Raw genomic sequence first — 19633 nt, 5'->3', positions numbered from 1 at the left:
CACGGGTAAGATTATCTTAGAAGAGGAGGTGACGTTACAGTCAGACAAAGCACACCGTTTAATCCAGTTTAACAGGAAATACCATTATGACAGTGAGAGGGTCGCTTTAGAGGCTGAGTGCCTGTGAATCAACGAGATAACCAGATAAAATTCCTCAAATCACATTCAATCATTCAATCAAAGACTCTTTTTAAAACAAATCTGCAAGCATTTATCTAAGAAAAAATATCTTTTTTTGTAAATTTTTTGTAAATTTCCATAATTTTTGTTCCAAATTTGCAAACTTTTTTTCTCATAAATGTTGTATACATCTCATTTCTCATAAACATGGCACTTTTTCAGTGCCAGTCAAACTATGCACCACACCCACCTTGATTTTGACTATCAGGGTGTCGATGGCGGCGTCCAGCTCCCGGACCTGTTTGCTCATCTCCTGCTTGCCCTCCTTGAGCCCGCCCACCACCTCGTTGAAGCGGTCCATCCTCTTCTTCAGGTTACGCACCTTGACTAACCCGTCGATCCTGCCACACAAACACAAGGCCTCAGTAATAAAAAGCATCAGAGGGAGAGAGCACCGCCGGGGGGCTCGTTAACAGCGGGCAGCCGTTAAACGCTGGTAATCTCGTCACCTGGCAGTCAGCGAAGCACCGTCAGCTCTACTGCAGAGCTCGCTAATTACTCGCAGAATAATCTCAATCACAGTTTGGGCTTCAACACTTGATTAGTTTCTCTGATGACGCGCTGTTTAACGCTCACACTCGCCTGCATCTGATCAGCTCTTCATTTTAATCACACTTAAACTGCATCTTTTTACTCAAGAGAGGAGTTTGGTTGAAAATCACGTGTCACCACTTTACTCGATATTTTAATCAGGTGTGTGCAGCATGATTCATGGATGCAGGTGTGTAAAGTCTTGTTCAGGACTTGGATGCCTGGGCTTCACGCGATGACCGAAACCATATTTATGACGTGCCAGACTTGGACTTTGTGCCACCTCCACTTTGACGATGCTTATTTCATGCTTGTCACCTTGTCATGTTGCTTCGCTCAATCTGAATTTGTGCCCAAACTCTTCCCGCCGGTCATCAGCGCACCCCCACCCGGCCTCTGTAATCACACTCTCCAGCACATCCTGCAGCGAGGGACGCAGCGTGGAGCGGCAGGTTGTTTATCGGCGAGAGATTGGTGGTAATAAGCAGAGCTGAAGCATCACAGAGCAGCCGTCTCCGAGGGAAACGCGACACCGTGGACGTGAAAGAGGCCGATAGCGAAGAGAAAGCATGAGTAGCAACAGGTGAGCATGAGGGTTGTGTGAGCATAAAGAGGAAGAGGGAGATGAAGAAAATAATGAAGAGGTAGAGATGAAGAAGAAAAGAGAAAGGGGGGTAAACTTCGTGAGCAGGAGAGAGAGGAGCTGAGGAATTAAGAAGAATAAATGGATGAAAATGGGAGGAGAGAGAAGGACAAAGATAAGGAAAGAAAAGGAGGAGTGAGGAACAAAGGAAAGAAAGAAGGAAACCCACCGTGGTTTGTGTTTCTTCATGCAGAGCCACATCCGGACCGTCTTCTGCATCTGGATGCAGGCGCTGGTTCGATACAGGATCTTGTTCTTCACTGTGACAAACAGAAGAAAAGAAGCAGAACGAGATGGGAACTTTAACCTCAGAGCTGAAAGCAGCGAGGTCACAGTCTGCACCACGAGACCAAAACAACCCGACTTCAGCATCCTGTAGGAAACCAGGGATCATTCAGAATCCCAAAGTGCGGTTGGTTTATCCAGTCATTACCTCATTGGCTAACGACCTATTAGTCACGACTTCACACCACTGTGATTTATGGGCTTTGTGCTTTTATTCCCAAGAAGTCTCACAGCAGGTATCTCCTCATGTTTGATCTGGCAGATTTCTGCACCGGACGATGAAACTCTGAAGTGATTTGTGTTTCCTCCTGTTAGAAAAATGTGCAAACCTCTACACTACAAGAGTATAAGTTCGACGATAATTAAATAAATTAACTTCCTGTTTTATTCAGCGGGACATTAAACTACAGAATGCGAAACAACTCGACTTATTTCTGCCAGCCAGAGTCGTCGCCCCCTGCTGGCCATAAAGGTCTTAAATAATCAGGCTCCATCTCAAAGAGCTCATAGCACCGCTCACCTGGAGAGAGCACTCAGACTGCTGGTTTACTCCTTACTAGGATAGCTAATTGTCTTTGGCAAAACAACCCTGAGCCCGGGTCTGTTTGAGGTTTCTTCCTGTCAAAAGGAAGTTTTTCTTTGCCACTGTCACCAAGTGCTTGCTCATAGGGACTGATTCTTGAGGCTTTCTCTGTATTATTGTCTTGACCTGACACTATAAAGCACCTTGCTGTAATTTAGGGCTATATAAATAACACTGAACTGAATCTATTGTAGTAAAGTTTCACTATAGACCTTTTGCCGTCCCCGTCTTGGTGTTATGAAAGCAGACAGGACCTGGCACGCACCACAAGGTAAGCCTTCCCTAAAACACACATGGATTTCGTATCTATTTGGGTATAAAACATCAGATTTGTTTTATCCAAAAGACCTGAAATGTGAGACCGAGGCCTCAGATCAGCAGAGCTGAGGGTCATCTTCCTGGAGACGCAGATCCAGAAGCTAGGTCCAGACTATGCGAGGTACAGGTCTGGTCAAAGCCAGCAGGAAGCTTTCTTTTCTGTCTCATAGTTCAGGAGTAAATAATAGAAAACTTAAAGTTTACAGACTTTGTCCTGATAAGAAACCTTGTTCCGCTGAATTCCTACAGATCGGTTTAATTTGAGGCGAGCTGCTCTCTGATGCAGTTTACCTTCTGTTGTTTGCAGAAATTCACGATTTCTTCACAGAGAAACATCATTTGTGATTCAGACCCACCCGTCTCCAAGTCTGTGACAGCACCGGCGCTTCTCCGTCCTCCCAATGAAGGAAGTTTGGATTGAATTGAAGTGAGAAAATGAAAGCAAGAGAGAGAGCGAGAGGAGGGGTTACGAGGGAGGCCCGAGGAGATGAAGTGTGAAAGATAAATAGAGACAGAGATCAATAACATCTCTGCTCGCTGCCAAATTCGTTTCATCTTGTTATGACCTCAGAATATGTAACTTCTACACCGTCAATAACAGGATGATGAATTAATGACTTTGCATTTAGAGAGCAGAGGACACCGGGCGCTCCTGCAGCCCACGAGTCAAAGTATTGTCTAACAGTTACGGCTGAAACATCCCCACGCCTCCTGGATCCATTTTTAATGGGATGGGTGACGTGCTTGGGTAGTTTTTGCAAATAAAGCTCGATCGATATGGAGAAGGAGAGAGAGAAAAACCCAAAAACGGAGAAGAGCAGGATAAATGGAGACGGACACAGACAGAGAGGCAGTGACCGACACTGCAGTAATAAAAACCAGCAGACAGACGGACCGCTCCTCCAACAGCTCAAGCCCACATTATCACAGCAGCCTCTGCTGCACATAAACAGCCAGTGGTTTGTTTTCCCTGCTCCGTGCACCTCCTGTTTGCGTGACGGGGCTCCAAACACATCTGCCTGCACTACACTGCGAGCTAAATGAGCAAGAGTTATACGAGAATTACGCAAATCTGCGCAAACCTGACCTGCTGCTGCTGTCCCTGAAGGTCTCCTAAACGCCTTTAAGCAACAAAAATGGTTCTTTTTACTCAATGAAAGAAAAAAAAAACCCCTGAAGGATTCTGATGACAGATCAACAGGTGCCTCTACTGCAGATAAGTATTCTGCATACACTCACAGAGGTGGTCAATGTGAGTGCTCAGCAAACAAGATGACAATGTCCCAAATGCAGACAGGAAGCTTTAAAATGGGACTTCATGAAGCAGTGGGTGACGGTGGCCACCTCCGTTCTGGGGTTTGGCATGACTGGACTCACGAAGCTCTGAGTTACATCACTGTGTCAATTTGTCAGGTGACGCCATGCTCAAGAGTTTCCTGCCACACTGAAGGTGAAAACAACCCCCTGATTGGCTGGCGGTGGTTCCTGGAGGTTTCTCTCTCTCATCTGGTGCAATCTGTTGCAAAGAAGGTGTTTTCTTTGGTTTCTACCATGTTGCCATGGTTACCTGTAGTTTTTCCTGTCTGTCTGCAAATACTCGCCAACTAATGGAAGTTTCCACTTCCACATGTTGGCTTCAGCAGGCACAACCTTAAGTTTGAAGCGGAATCTTATCGACTCCCAGCTGCACTACAGCTTGGAGAACAGCTGCAGGGTGTTTGAAGTCCATTGACATTCAGACTACATCTGCCCGTTCTTCCTAGCGACAGGTGGTTGCCGACGGTTGCAGACTTGTCTGTAGGAGTGTGTGACTGGATCCTAAATGATCCCCATGACTGTTAAGTTAACGTCACGTGGGCAGTGCTCACATGCAAAGACCTGCAAAACCTTAATATGAAATTCAGCAAGTGCAGCGTTCTATGCCTCAGCAAGATAGAGATCCCTGGTTTGATCCCGGGAGGAGGAACGTTGCATCAGGAGGGCACCCGATGTAAAAACCCAACAAGTCATACGAGCGAAGCAACCTGCTGTGAACAAAGGAGCTTCTATGTATAGTTAAAAAATCACATGTGATTTTGTGGTGGTTACAACAGAACCTCAGTGAGCCTATTTATTCATTTCCATCAGCTACAGTATGACCACTGAGACACCAACTGAGAGAACATAAAGCCAGTTATTCATACTGAGGATGCTTTTCTATCATTTCAGAATCTTAAATGGACGCACATTTTCAAACACTGTTAGATCATCGTCATGTTAAAGCTCACGATCGTGATATAAGAGCAGACGTTGCGTACGTTTGATGACGGACAGAGCGCACCACTGGACCTTCTTCCAGCGGCTGTGGATGAGCCACTTGTTGACCTTCTTCACCAGCTCGGCCAGATGGTCGGGGTCAGACTTCATGATCTGGTCAAATTCTGCAAACTGGACAGAGACGAGAAACACGTGATCAGAGCAGTGATTGTCTTTGATTTTTACCCGGATAAACCTCGTTTGTTCTTTTAGCCATTTTAATGGGCAGTGTGCCTCTTCTTTATCAAATACTCCGCTGAAAATAATCCCAAACAAATAACACATCATCATCATCATAGCCTTGAATCCTTGTCCTTCAGTCTTAAAAGCAGGTTTATTTTTCTGTTAGTGTGTTTTGTATCTCACTAAAGAGCAGCCAGAAGACCGGAGGTGTACGTTTATTCTAGTTCGAGTTCTCTACTCCATTCATGAATGTTTTAGAAGTCAAGGATATCTCCCACGCTTTAATGCTCTCTAACCTTAACTGCTCTGGATTTATAAGGCTTCGGAGCTCTTCTTTACGACTGTGCAGCTGACGTTTGTTGTGATCGTGTCCTCCAAACACCCCTGAACGATGAAAGAAACTGCTGAATTTCCTGCATTATCTGCTCAACATCTGTGTGTCCTTATTGTTTGTTTTCCAAATCTTGATTTCTAACAGCAGTGACACGCAGCCCTGCCAAACCCCCGCCCGCCTCCGGGTTTCAGATGTCTGAAGCTTCACACCATCACATTAGGAGCTACACTGCCTCTGAGATGTGCAAAGATTACCAAGGCTGTGCTTCAAGCTTTGACACATAAAACTTACTTTTCTGCCACCTAACATTTGCTAAAACTGGAAGCCACAACTGTCGGTGGCTGCTCGCAGGTGCAAACAGTTATTCACGGGGACCATGTGATGTTGCGTCTACACTGGAGGGTGGTGTCGTCTTCAGAAAGCAGCCAGCGAGGACTTAAGTATTTATGTATCCCCCTGTCCTGCAGCTATACTGTCAGGCTTATAGTTTGTCCGGCATGTAGTGCTTCAAGGCTCTCTGCTGCAAATGTGTGCACTTTCATAAGTCCCTCCTGGAAGCCACGCGTCTGACCCAAACGTGATTAATTATTCATCTGGTGGAGAAAAAAAGCCCATCTGCTGGCTCTGGCACTTCTTTAGAAAACCTCATCTAGTCTCACCTCGGCAGCAAAAGAAAACTAATGCGCTTTTCCTTTGGCTCTATTGTCTTTCTTTAGGTGAACAAAATCTATATTAGCCAGAGTGAGCAGGGAATAGAGCCTCACCTTCCCAGGCCGGAAGAACACTCTGGTCAGGCCGAACTTGTAGTCATTTTCATTCAGCCCCAGAGCTTTGAACAAAGCCTGCAACACAGATATGCAGGGCAGAGATAAACATGGGGATATAGCTCTGTTAAAATGATAACCACTCAGGGCCAGACCCGAGGGGCGGAGGGCTGACCTTGCAGAAGAGCCGCGGGTCGAGGCGGGTGAGCTTGGGAGGCATGTACTTCTGGTACATGTTGTAGAGCTCGTGGAATGGAGCTCGGGAGGGGAAACCGCCCTGCATCAGGTCCAGCACCGAGACCATACCTACAGACAAAAAAGAGGAAAATATGATTTTACCAGACAAAAAAGTTCGAGATCCACTAACCGCACAGCCAAGAAAGGCAATAAAAACAATCCCTCAGAGTTAGCTCATGAGCTTTAGGCATTTTACTCCAAACCAGTAAATCATAAACCAAATATCTCAGTGGACGTCTGAAAAGACGTTTCTGCTTTTGGAACACGAAAAGACTCGACACGAGGTTTCCACCTGTACACATATAAGATAAATTAATTACACAAATACTTGATACCAAGGAGAAAAGGCATGAGTCCACAGTATGAGCTGCCCAGTTCTGCAGTTTTTATGCCTCCTGCTTTCACATCAAACAGCTCTGAGGACTGCCTGCAGATAGAAACCAACCGGGGAGCCCCTGCTGGGAGCTTCCTGTTTACACTAGCACCTCTAACAGCAGCTCTGAAGTGATGAAGAGCCAGTTTCTGTAATCCCATTGCAGCCTCTTCACTCTCTTTGCTGTGTGGTGGATGGTGCGGAGCAGGTTGAAGTTTACTAGCAGAGAGTTTTATATTTCCTTCTGACATAGTGAAACCTTTTATTTCCTCCATCACATACAGGCTCAATAAAGTCTGGACTTCACTTGTATCCATGTACAGCTGATCTCTAATTCCCCCAAAGTCTTGTTTATACATTTTTGTTGTTTGCTGCATTCATTTTTGTTTCTGCATTCATGGACTTAACTGATTAATGTCACTCAATTATTTTTCACTCAATTATTCTCTTAAGCAGGTCCCTTTTTAGCTGCAGCTAAAAAAGAAATAGAAAGTTACTGGAACACAGAGGAAGTTTCAACGATACAAAAACACAATATTTTTACTTCCTTATGCACACACAGGAGCACAGCGAGGACCAAGACCGTCTTCCAAATTAGATAACTGACACCAGGAAGCCTGGCTGACCTCGAGGCTTGATGCAAATAGAAGTGACAGAGGGGAGATCCTCGAGTTCATAGACGAGCCGCATCGTCGCAGGGCTCGAATGTGGATGACCTCTGACGATCCGACCATATTAAAAAGAGACCTACTCTTAAAAAAAAAGCATCAGTTATGAATAAAATTTAATCTGTGACCAATGTGGACATCTTTTCACTGAATTTGACTAATAATAGATTTAGATCATCTCACATTAGGATTCATTATGAATCCATCTGGCAGTCGAAATAATCTCTTCTTTCTTCTAAAGAACCGATTATAAACATGAGAGTCTTACTTAAAACCGCTGTTTTAACCCAGCATCACAGCTTCCTCTACACCCCTCCCAAGCACCATTGGACTCCTCAAATCTGAACACACTGAAGAGGAAACAACATGATGACTTATTAAAAACTAAATTTTTTTTATCACCAAACTTTTGTTTTGTTTTAGGACTTAGTGTTCCTCATTGTTAATGAGGACTTAGGTTTCCAGGGTTAAAACTGTTATAGGCTAATAAGTAGGCATATGAATTGATGCCAACTAACCTGTGTAAAACGAGAAAACACTCATTTCAGGTTTGACTGGGGTAAGTAGGTAATACAGACAGCTCTATAAGCTCTTGGACAACAACACAGTTTTTGTCATTTTGCCTGTTCCCTGATTATTTCAAGATAAGTTGAGCAGATAAAATGATCTGGATGTCATTCAAAGTGTTGAACTTATAGACTGAAATGAAAAGAAGGAGGTCATAATTAAGATGAAAAACCAAAATAAACCAATCAGACAGAGGAAAAACTTTACAAATAACCAAATCAACAATCTGGTGCATTCTTAAAAAAAAAAAAAAAAAAAAAAAAAAAAAGAATGCTCTGAGCAGCTCACCAACAACAAAAGACCCGAAAGATCACAGATGACAGCTAAAGCACATGATCGCAGAATTATTTCCATGGTTCAGAAACAAGAGGTTAGAGAAAAACTAACTAAGGAGTATCACTTTCAAGAGCTTACAACAAGGTGCAAACCACTGGTTACACTCAAGAGCAGACTTTTTTAGAATTAGACTTTACCAGAAAACATCTAAAAGAGCACGTGTAGTTAAAACAAAACAAAAGAAACTTGTTTTTTTAATTAAAAACAACAACAACAACAACATGTTTTTTGGTGTTTTGTTTTTTTTATAAATTCAAGACAAACCTGTACCAGAATGATGAGAAGAGAGAAGTCTGAAGAAAGAACGAAACAGCTGATGAGCTCATGTTAAAACATGGGCATGAATGGTTGCTGGGGAAAGCAGGTCACTGGAGTTTATTGATGACTGCTCATCAATGACTGCTCTGCTCAGTCCTGAAGTGTTCAGGGCTGTACTCTCTGATCGGACAGAGCTTCACAAAACAGATGAATAATGACCCAAATAAACTGCAAAAGCAACCTAAGTCTGAACCCAACAGAGCAGCTTTGCAGGTGTTAAACAAAAACAGAGACCCAGAAACAGGCCTGCAGAGGATCTCAAGATGTCTACGGGTTCTAGACTTCAGGAAATCACGGATGAAAATCTATTGCAGTCAAAGTATTAAAAGCCGTGCTTATACTTAAAATGATGTCAGACTAGCAGTTAGTTTTGAGAAAATGTAGGACTTTGTATAAAAACTTCTGTAATTCCTAAAAAAATGATGCAGTACTTTTGTTAAGCACCTTGAATTACAGCTGCAGAAAGTCTGCACTTAAGTCATAAACATCTTGAATGTTTGATTTGAAATCCTCAGTGGTGGTGTACAGAGGCAAAACTACAAAAGCTCTGTCATTGTACAAGTACTTACGGACCTGACGGCAACTGTCAGGAAAAACAGGAACAATATAATTCCCAGAAAAACAAAACAGATGGCATTGTTATTTTTTTAGACACTGGATTGTGCAATCTGTTGTTAGACGTATGGGTAAAAATCAAAATACTCTCAGGTATACTGGCACAAAAATGGAAGTGAGCTTCGGCTGATCCCATTAATAGAACTTCCAAATAGAAAAAATTCAAAGCAGCTAAAGGCTGCTTAAAGAGCTTGGTCCAAACAGTCTGCGCATGCCAATTAGCATCCTTTATCAGACACTGCATATTCAGCTTTGTGACCCTTTCTGTCTGCTGCTTGTGCTGCCACAACTTTCCTCTGACACATTACATTAATCTATTTATTTAGACCGCCTGTAAACGGAGATCATTCGCCATTTTTGAAGCATTGTTAGTCATCTCATTTTGCTCTGGAAGCTTCTATCAAAGGGCTCATTTTCAGGCCTCTTTCATGTCAAACAGATGCTGCTAATTGGCATTCATTCATCCTCTCTGCAGTATTTGTTCGTGTCCTTAAGTTGCTTTGGAGCTCATGACCTCCATCGAGTGTTTTTCCACTGATTTCGTCAACCCCCTCCTCAGCATAAAGTACTCTCACAGCCACGTTAAATGAGTTAACAGTTTAAATCACAGGACGGCACAAACGCAGAATATATGGCTCAAAGATAAAATAAAGAAATAAAATGACAACACAGCGTTCAAACTGCATAAGACGGAAGCATGCACCAGAGAACTTTTTTGTATTTGCTATGACACACTGAACATAAAACACAATCAGAGCCACTGCGATGTCGCTTTCTGGTTCGTGGACTTTGGCTGTACAAGATGTTAGCCAATGAGCACAGACTAGCTATTCCCCCTTTCTGACTCTAATAATATAATTTACAAAATTATCTTGATGCTTTGTTCAAACTAGAACTGAGACCATAAACTCGTCAGAAAAGTGTTTTGAGGTGGATGATGAACACTGTGGCTCAGGCAGTTCAGATATATGAACAGAAGCTGCGTAAGAACCGTTCGGTTTACGGTTCACACAGAAAGCACACTGGACCGTGCAGAATGACAGACGTCTGTAGGAGCACACGGTCTATGTTCTATCACGATGTGGTGGTGAGCGTGGTCTTCTATGTGGAGTTGTGCTTGAGCAGTAGGGCGAAAACAGCTGATGCCAAGAAAATGATTGGGAAGGCTGGTGTCAGTTCTGGAAGAGGAACTGGTGGAGATGTCTAAGAGGAGGTCACTGAAGATACTCAGCATCGTGGACGATCCAGGCCGTGCGCGAGTCACCGATTGGTCACCACAGCAGTGAAAGGCTCAGTGCTGCACGACTGAGCACGGCAGGAGATCCTTTCCAGCTGTGGCTGTTAGACTGTATGACTCCTCTCTGTTCAACCAGTTAAAACACTTTAAAAATCTGCACATGCACATCAGCACTCTGATATCATACTCCATCCATCTGTTCTTTACCAGATGGGAGGATTAGCACTATGGCATCCTCTATAATTTATTCCCTGTTATGGTGTTTGCCAACAGCATTATTGTTAGAATTACCACTGTGCCACTTTGTGTCTGTTTGCACTATCGTACATACTGATATTTATATTTCTCCAACCACAGGAGTCGCCCCCTGCTGGTCATGCAGGTTTAAGGCACTTCTGAAATGGCTATGCCCAACTGTTCAAACCCACAGATATCTCTGTTAACAAAAAAAAAAAAAAAAGACTCTCCAGCATTAAATATCACGTTTCCGTCCCGTTAAAGAAACAGTTTTGGTTTCTACAGACTGGATTGTACAGACTAACCATGCAAAAAGTCTGTGCTTCAGTTTCTGTAGGTGTAATGTCAGTATTTTATTAATCTCAGCATCCAACGGAAAAATGGCGGGAGGCAAACTGCTGATGCCGCGGCTTCAGTACTGCTTTATTGGATGTGTCCATCTTTTGTTTACAGTCTATGGTTTTGCTTACATGACTTCGTTCCAAAATAAAGAGAAAAAAAATGCATGAGGACATTCCCACAGCAGCGAGCATATCCAGCTTTGATACTGATATAATTTCAAAATAAGACATTTTAGGATTATTTTAACTTGAACCCTGGAGGTGCATCACTAACTGAGAGCAACAGAGACACTGCCTAGATTCCTACTGTGTTTAGCCTACGCTCACGTCTCTGCTATTTCATTAGTTTCCATTGATTAATAAAACTGTGGTGATGAGTGACAATCAGCAGCACAAGACACCGTCCGGAGCCCGAGGATCAAATTCAAATCTTCCCCATCATTACCTTCAGCCCATCGACCGCGAAGCACTTTCTTCTGCTGAATGACTTCCTCCGCCTGCTGCCCCGTGATAAGAGAAGTTCCCTCTTGTGTATTCAGATAAAGCTGAAAGTTGTTGAGTGCTGGCCCCGAGCTGAACACAACTCATATCGGGCTTTCAGCTGTAATTGCTGCACGGCTTCCTGTTTGGGGATTTGATATCATCTTTAATTGAAACATCACCCTTCACAGCTACATGGAGGCAATTTTCAGAAGTGTGGGCTTTCACCTTGGAGCCCTTTTGGGGGGCATGAAGGTATTAAAAGCTGATCTGCGCTTTTGTTTGTAGAAGAAAAGAAACCCTGAATCTGTGAGCCTCCCCTCCAGCAGCTGTAACACCACACGTGGTTATCAAGTCCTGCGTCTAACTCGCAAGGTGTATCACAACTTCAACGTGGACTGATTTACTTAAGCCCTCTAAGTCTATCTGTACTTTCTGCTCAAGGCAGCTCGGGTCAGACAACCCTGCCCCGTCTCAGGCTCAGATTAAATCTACATCTCATTTTCAGAGGTTCTGTGCCCCGGCTGTTGCTGAGCTTCCCACTTTGTCGACTGTGTCGAGCTGGTACACCGAAGTCTCTCACGTCTACTCCAGACCAACAACACTTCGATTCTCAGCACAATAAAACTGATAAAGAGTTCGGCGGGGTGCGGTATCTGAGCTCTGCGAGCATGAACCGAATCTCTGAGGATATTAAATCTGAACTCATCACTTCTTTACCTCCAAAGCCAAGGACAGGGAAGAGATGGGGGTGAATCTCACAGAGGGAAAAAGAAAATGTTTAAGAATAAGGCCACAGTCACAAGCAGGACCACAGGAAATACAGGCCATCTGGGTATGCTTAAAATACCGACTGGTTACAATTTACATTTACTTGAAAAAACCAAAAAAAGGCAAGAAAAAGTAATGAACAGAATCAATTTAAAATCAACTTTTGTTCTTGTGTTTAGTAAATCCTCTGTTATTTGCACTTTTCGTGAGTTATCAAATCGAAGCTGCATCAAAAACACATTTCAAATCCTTTTTAACACCTTTTTTAAAAATATAAGTCTTTTAACGAAACACATCTGTCGCAATTTCTCTTCTCGCAGTGTGGAGGTTGATTTGCTGTGTGGCTTCAAATGGGTGTTGGGCAATTAATCACAGTTTAATTTGAACTACCAGCGATGAGCTCCAACAATTAGGAAAACAAGATCATTGGCATAAACAAGCACTTTGTTGCACTCGTTTTTATTTGGAAGCTCCCGTTTTGTTGTGCGTGTTATTAATGAAGCCATTTCCTTTACAGATGTGCAATAAAAAACAGCATCACTCACAGAAAACACTTTTTTTTTAAACAACCACCTTCAGGAAAATCATTTTTTAATTTGATGGCAGTGAGATATGTTAAAGTGTGTAGCATCTCCGCGTTTTTTTACTAAACAGCCTATAAAAATCTTCCTGACTGTAAATCATGAGCTGGAGTTTAATGTACAGTATGGGAGCAGATCAAAGCTCCAAGGCACAGAGGGAAGAACAGGCCTCATACCTGCTTCATCCACGAGTGGCTTTTCCACAGGTGAGCTGGCATTTGTGGGGACGATCAGATCAACAGCAGCTCTAAAGAATTTCAGACGGTTTGTTTTCCTGATGCACTCTCCTGCTTGTATTACTGATGAAATCTGCAGGTCTGTGTAACCGAAACGAAGCTCAACCTGAAATCGTGTTCTCGGAGCACACCGGGCCAAAACAAACCTGACGAGCTCCTTAATTATGGAAAAAATTAGCACATTATTTTGGTTAGCAACTGTGTGTTACCTGACAAATATCATGCAGTGATCCTTCCAAGATGAGGGTCTCCTAATCACAACCTGATCACAGTCTGGCCAAAGGCGTATCACCTTTGCTTGATCCTGACCCAACAGTGGGCGGTTTGGGTGCGTTTGATTTACAACACAAGACAGTGTGAGAGCTTTATTGTGGAGATAAAGACAGAGAGCTCACCTTCAGCAGTTTTGTCACTTTTTAAACTCACTTTGTTTTCCTTCTGTACAACTTTTAAACTCGTTTTTCAAATAATTCACAAACCTTGCTCTCACACCGTTAAACCCTTGTTATTTTCCCGCAGACTCGTCTGAAAAACATCCTTGTTTGTTGTAAAAGACGATGAGTCACTGCCTCCTTTTTGTCTCGCCCTCTCTCTCTGGTTAAATTTTTCCGTGTTTTTCTGAGATTTCGTGACATTTTGTTCTTATTTGCAGTCTCGGTGTCACCTGTAAAGGCGCTGCATGTTTTTTGTCATTTAAATAGGACAAATAGGACGTACTGATAACAGATGTGTGAAACGCGCTGAAGGGGAGATTATAAAATAGTCACACAGAAGTTTGTTTCTTATCAACACCTGTGGACAGAAGGACAGTTGTTTTTTTTTTAATAAGTAAACAATCAGCCGTCTTTGGACGTCAGACCTACGCACTGCTGTTTGAGGCACAGTTTATGGGAAAATCTCAAACCTCAGGCACACAGACAGTGCCAGAACATTAACTTTTACTAACAGAGAGCTAATGTGACACTTGTACTGTGAGGTTTTTGTTGGTGAAGAAAGAAAACTGTCCAAAACCATAACCGTTGTAATAATGTGCTGCCATTTATGAACTGCAGTTTTCAGGCCCCTGTTCTGTGGAACCAGCTTCCAGTTTTGATTCAGGAGACAGACACTATCTCTACCTTTAAGATTAGGCTTAAAGACTAAAGTGTATAGTTAGAGCTGGATCAGGTGACCTTGAATCCTCCCTTAGTTACGCTTCATTAGTTATTATTCATCTCTGTCTCTCATCCACAGCATGTCTTTGTCACATCTTCCTCCCTCACTGCAGATGGCCCCGCCCCTCCCCAAGTCTGGATCTGTCGGAGGTTTCTTCCTGTTAAAAGGGAGTTTTTCCTCCCCACTGTTGCCAAGTGCTTGTTCATAGCAGGGCATCTGATTCTTGGGGTTTCCTTTCTATTATTGTAGAGTCTTGCCTTACAATACAAAGTGTCTCGAGGAGACTGTTAAGTCTATTAAAAGTGTTCAAACACCAGAACAACGAGGCCCTGACATGTTTTGCTTCTTCAAAAAGACAGAATAGACAGGAAGTGATGTTAGAAGTGAAATGACCTCACTTCCTTCCAGGTGCAAACATTAAAATCAGAGTGTGCAGGAAACACTGACCAGAGCACTGCAGCTGGGAGAGGATCTGAGCTCCTTCAAACTGGTGACTGACCATCTTCAGGTTCGGCTTAATGCAGCGAATAAAACTGGAGCCCTGGAGGAGGAGGAGTTGGGGGGTAAAGAAACCAGAGCGGAGAAGATGAAACAAGTTATTACACCAACAGCATGATCCACAACCTACATCACAAATTCATGGCATTCATCATATCGGGCTCAGGACGTGATGCACGGCGCCGAGGGGGAGGGGAGGTGGGGACTGCGAGATGTACGGACAGGACGGCTCGCAACATCAATCATGTAAACAAAAGAGGAGCAAACACTGACCGTGCTGCGGAGCTTGTCCAGGAGAATATTCAGCTGGGTCTGCGGGAGACAGAGGAGGGAGACGCATCATCACTTTTATTCAAACAAACTGAGAAAACCTCAAGAGACAGGCAGACACACAATCGCCCGACATCCATCATGTGACTGCAAAACTGGGTACGGGTTATTCCACATCACATCCCAATATTTTCCCAGTCATAGGCCGTAAGAATGCACGAGGAGTCTGTTCAAAATTGCTCCTTTTAAATAATTTTTCCAGCACTTCTGAGCCCTCATAGCTTCACGAGGACAGGAGATCCACGTTAGAGAATATAGAGAATAGAGAATATAAACACGCTCAAGTCCTGCTACAAACTTCATTGTTAAAGCCAAAGTCTGGTTTCTCCACTGAACATCACTATCATGTGATGTATCACGATGCTACTGTGGATGTTGATCTGCTTTCTGATAATTGACTAAAGAAAGCGTCACAAAGTGCTTTTACTTCAAATTTCAGGGGTTACATGACCATGTGGGATAGGAGGTTGCACAGTTTTAGCGTGACAGTCATATCAGACCTTCCGTCCATAATTGGCTGGTTTAGGTGGGATGTACCGCCTGAACCTGCACCTTCCTCTGAAAGCTAGCAGCTGTGCATCTGCACAGAGACGAGTGCCGAGGAGATCAGATTTGGCTAACTGGGCTGCAAACAACATACAAAAATCCCTGAAAGCAGCACATTTGTCCATCTGCAGACTGCTGCTGCTGTTAGGGATAATATGATTAAATAAAGTTGTTTTTTATGATTTTTACACATTGCTGTGCGCATTAAAGAGTTGGCACTCCGTGTAATGAAGGTCAGAAGCTTCATTCAGCACCATGACTGAATTGAATTATCGTGATTGACATGTAGAAGTTCTGAGGGTTTTGCAAAACATGCTTAGAACATCATGCTGGTTAAAAGTCAGGAGGATATTTTCTGGGCCTACGGAGTCCAAACAGAATGTCCCAAACTTAGATAATAAGTAGAATTGGTAGAATGACATTTATAGTCAAAGCTAGGCAGGGAGGCATCTTTTCTCTGTTTTTTCAGGAAGAGGAGCAGATACAAGGTAAAATTGTGATTGGAGAGAGAAGAAGATTCGCAGGGAGACGGCAGGGCCGCCCTGTCTGCAGGCAGCGCTTCTGATACGGAACCAAAACCTTTGTAAATCTACATTATCAGCATATTTGTACCCAGTAAGCTGCTGGGTGCAGTTTCTGATCAGGTCTCTGCCTTTTCTTTAAAAAAATGTTTGTTCCAAACAACAGTCAGAGTTACAAGTCAGCACAGAAATGGATTCAGAGAGGGGAAACTTCTCACTAATGCTTGCATTATTAAAGCTTCTTGTAGCTTTTCTTGATGTGACTGTGGACACGAGGAGCATCTGTGAATGTGAACATATGCAAATGTAAATGATGTATACTGATTAGGGGGTATAATGGAAGACAGATGAGTGCACAGTGAAGCCAAGCAAACAGTGACGGATTGTAAAGGACGGCCCGCTAACGGCAATTAACACCACAACAACGTCCTTGTTTGTCCACTAATGTGTTTGGCGGACACACAACGGCCAATCCAGGCTCGCAATGACGCCCTCGGCTGATGTGGCAAACACTGTCATATGCGAGCAGGAAGCTGTCTCGAAAACTAAATTTTTTCCTCACGCTTTCACAAACTGAGCACCACAATAACTACAGAAGAAGAAGCTCTGCAGGCTGGTGAGCCTGACCAGAGAAGCAGAGCAGGGCTGAGGAAGAGCACCAGATATTTATTTTTAAGCATTTTTAAGGTCATGTGATGCGGATGAGGACACATGACAAGGACAGGTAGGGTCAGAGTTTAGTGAAAGCATGGACCCATCTTGCCTTGTATCCACTGTTCAGACTGACGGTGATGCGATGGTGCAGGGACAGTTTCTTGACCCTTCATTATTTAAAACCCAACGCCTTTTTCTGAGACCCTGCTGGTTAAGTTTCGGAAGCATTGTATTAAAAATGCTTAAAAAATTATTTCGTCAAACTTTCTAAAAAGCCACTGCAGCACCTGTGCAAATTACGTTTAAGGCTGATTGGAAAATCATTAGTTTTGCAAGTTTTGGTGATTATAATTAAGTAAAGACAAACTGCAGTGATGAAAAAGCTAACTCACCATGTCTCCCTTAAAGCCACGGCACAGGTAAGGCTAAAACAGGCACGACAGCTTGAAAGCCTTTCCATCCATCTGCTTACTGTAATTGCTTGTGGAATTAACACAGTCATATACTTGGAGATGCTCTAATAAAATGATGGACTTGGCCTTCGCCTCATCCATTTTCTCGTGAGACGACGTATGAGAGTGTGTTACGGCTTACATAACTCCCTTTTATATGCAGCAGCCTACATGTGCTGACGAAAAGCAGCTGTGCGGAACAAAAAGCAGAAGAATGCACGGCCGGCCGGCCTCCGCTCCATTTAAAGGTTTAAATGTCTGTAAAGCATTTATGATGTTATTTACATCTCTCTCAGTCATGCTCATGCAAACAGACAAACAGCCGCTAATGCAATCTGACCCGGTCAGGTCTGCTGCTGCACGATGACTTTGTAATTCATAACAGAGGAGCATGCAGATGATTCGGAGGCAGGCAGGTGAATTATCAGCCATGTCTGGATGAGCCTTTGGAGCAGGACACCTTTGTTATGATGTATTTGGTCACTGAAGTGGGGCAAAGCCACGGTGTCTGGTTATAATGAAAACCTGCACGGATCATAATCTCCCTTCATCGCTGCAGCTCCAGGAAGCAGCGTCTCCATCACCTCCACCGTCTCGGATTTATCACTGCTCATTTTCCCCACCCCGCTCGCCTCTGCACCCACGGCTCGCCTCCCGTCTGGGTCCTCCGGTACACCTTTTGAACCGTAATCATAGCTCGAATAGTGAGGGCTCAGGAAGGGGAGGAGGATGAGAAGCACCGGGATGAGGAAAACACAGAACACACTAACACACGTAATAACGACTAAATCCAGTCTGCACGGACTCGAGTTAAACCCTCTCGAACGACCGCGGGATGCTTTTGCTGGTGCAGTGGCAGACAAACATGACTTGTTCTTTGTTTTCCTGAAAGCATCAGTTTAGTTGATCTTCCACGCTGGACATTCACGGTTTTCAAACATTCTCCTCGTGCGTCACAGAAACAGTGCAGCCTGAGGCACATCCCCAAATCCAAAAGCAATAAACCCACAGGAAACACTGACCTTCATCGGACAGTTTCAGCTGGTCAGCTGACCTCACCTGGCTGAGAATATAATCCATGTGCACCAACAAATTTGATAAAAATGGCGCTACATTAGAAAAATGTCTGCTTCATGTAATTACCTTATCACATCTAAATTTGAAGTGTATATTTATCCTCACATACTTTTAAATTCGCTGCTGTTCTGTGACTCATTATGGTAGGAACTTTCCACATAGCCTCGTGATGGAGAGCCACAGTACTCAGCTGGACAGAAAACCAGTGGACCAATCCTGAAGAGTACTGGCCCAATTCAGTCAGCAGACTATGATTAAAAACACTTACTGTGAGGATGACTACAAATAAGAAGAGATGCCTGAGCCTACCAGGAATAACACCTGAAGCTGTTTTCTGACATATTTTATGCCTACTTATAAAACATAATGACTGGATGTGCAGCAGAAATCAGTGATTCGGTCTCTGTCTATGCAGCTACCCTTGGAAAAACCTGGAAACTGTTCTAATGGTTGTCAAACCATGTCTATGTTCATCTACACTGAGGTGTGAAAACTCGGCATTAAAGGTCGGGGGAAGGTCTTCAAACGTCGTCTCCATGGGGTAAAGCATTAATATTGTAAAAAAGGGTCTACTTCATCCCAAACTATGATTGTTTTATAAACTTAAACAAACAGGAAGTGGAAATCAAACTTAAGATCAGTCTCATGCAAGACTCCTTACTCCTCCATACAAGGCTCATTGTAATGGCCGGCAGATTCTTTGGTACCGACTGTGCTTCATAATAATCCTTCATCACTTGAATCGTCACCACTTTTGGATAACTTATTAAGAATTTAGACAAACAGCTGCTGCTCAAATCCAAAGTATCCAGCCGACTCCACACCTCCCGTCTTATTGGTTTGTCATTAAAAAACAAGAAAACCGGCCACAGTGAACTCGTCCCTGTGCTCTTCAAAGCTAGAGCACTAAAATTCACTGATCATAACATTTTATTACAGAAACTAGAAGCTGTTAGTTAGAAGTTAGTTCCACAGGGCTCTCAACTAGGCCCAATACTTTTCTCATTATACATACATTCTTTGCTATGCAGATGACACGCAGTTTTACGAATCTGTGAAGAAGGATGACACAAATCATTGAAATAAACTATAGACATAAAGGCCTCAATCCGCTGTAATTTTCTACTTCAGAAAATTCAGAAAACAAATTATGTTTATTCTGCTTGGTCCTAAAAATGGCATTACGCTGACCTCCAGCAACACCGGGTGTGATTTCTGACAAGGACATGTCTATTAGCTTACAAATTAAATAACTAAGAACACCTTATTCAGCTAATGCTGAAAAAC

At 43.3% G+C, this 19633-nt stretch overlaps 1 protein-coding gene across 5 annotated transcripts in view; it reads right to left on the bottom strand.

Annotated features, from left to right (window-relative positions):
• The window catches only part of LOC146652788 (unconventional myosin-VI), a 127453-nt gene that overhangs the window by 45333 nt on the left and 62487 nt on the right, over positions 1-19633 (bottom strand). For all 5 annotated transcript variants that reach the window (XM_085382994.1, XM_085382997.1, XM_085382998.1 and 2 more), the window contains exons 19-25: positions 15040-15078; positions 14716-14809; positions 6292-6422; positions 6117-6194; positions 4838-4967; positions 1524-1614; positions 371-521 (exon numbers count right to left, since the gene is read on the bottom strand). In XM_085382994.1, the coding sequence (XP_085239120.1) occupies positions 371-521; positions 1524-1614; positions 4838-4967; positions 6117-6194; positions 6292-6422; positions 14716-14809; positions 15040-15078 (714 nt within the window). The remainder of the gene's footprint in view (positions 1-370; positions 522-1523; positions 1615-4837; positions 4968-6116; positions 6195-6291; positions 6423-14715; positions 14810-15039; positions 15079-19633) is intronic.

The sequence above is a fragment of the Rhamphochromis longiceps genome, linkage group LG15 (genome assembly GCF_057381845.1).
Source record: "Rhamphochromis longiceps isolate RC_006_pf linkage group LG15, R_longiceps_female_GT1.1, whole genome shotgun sequence".
In the NCBI taxonomy this organism is placed as follows: Eukaryota; Metazoa; Chordata; class Actinopteri; order Cichliformes; family Cichlidae; genus Rhamphochromis; species Rhamphochromis longiceps.
This window is presented reverse-complemented; position numbering and strand designations above follow the sequence as displayed.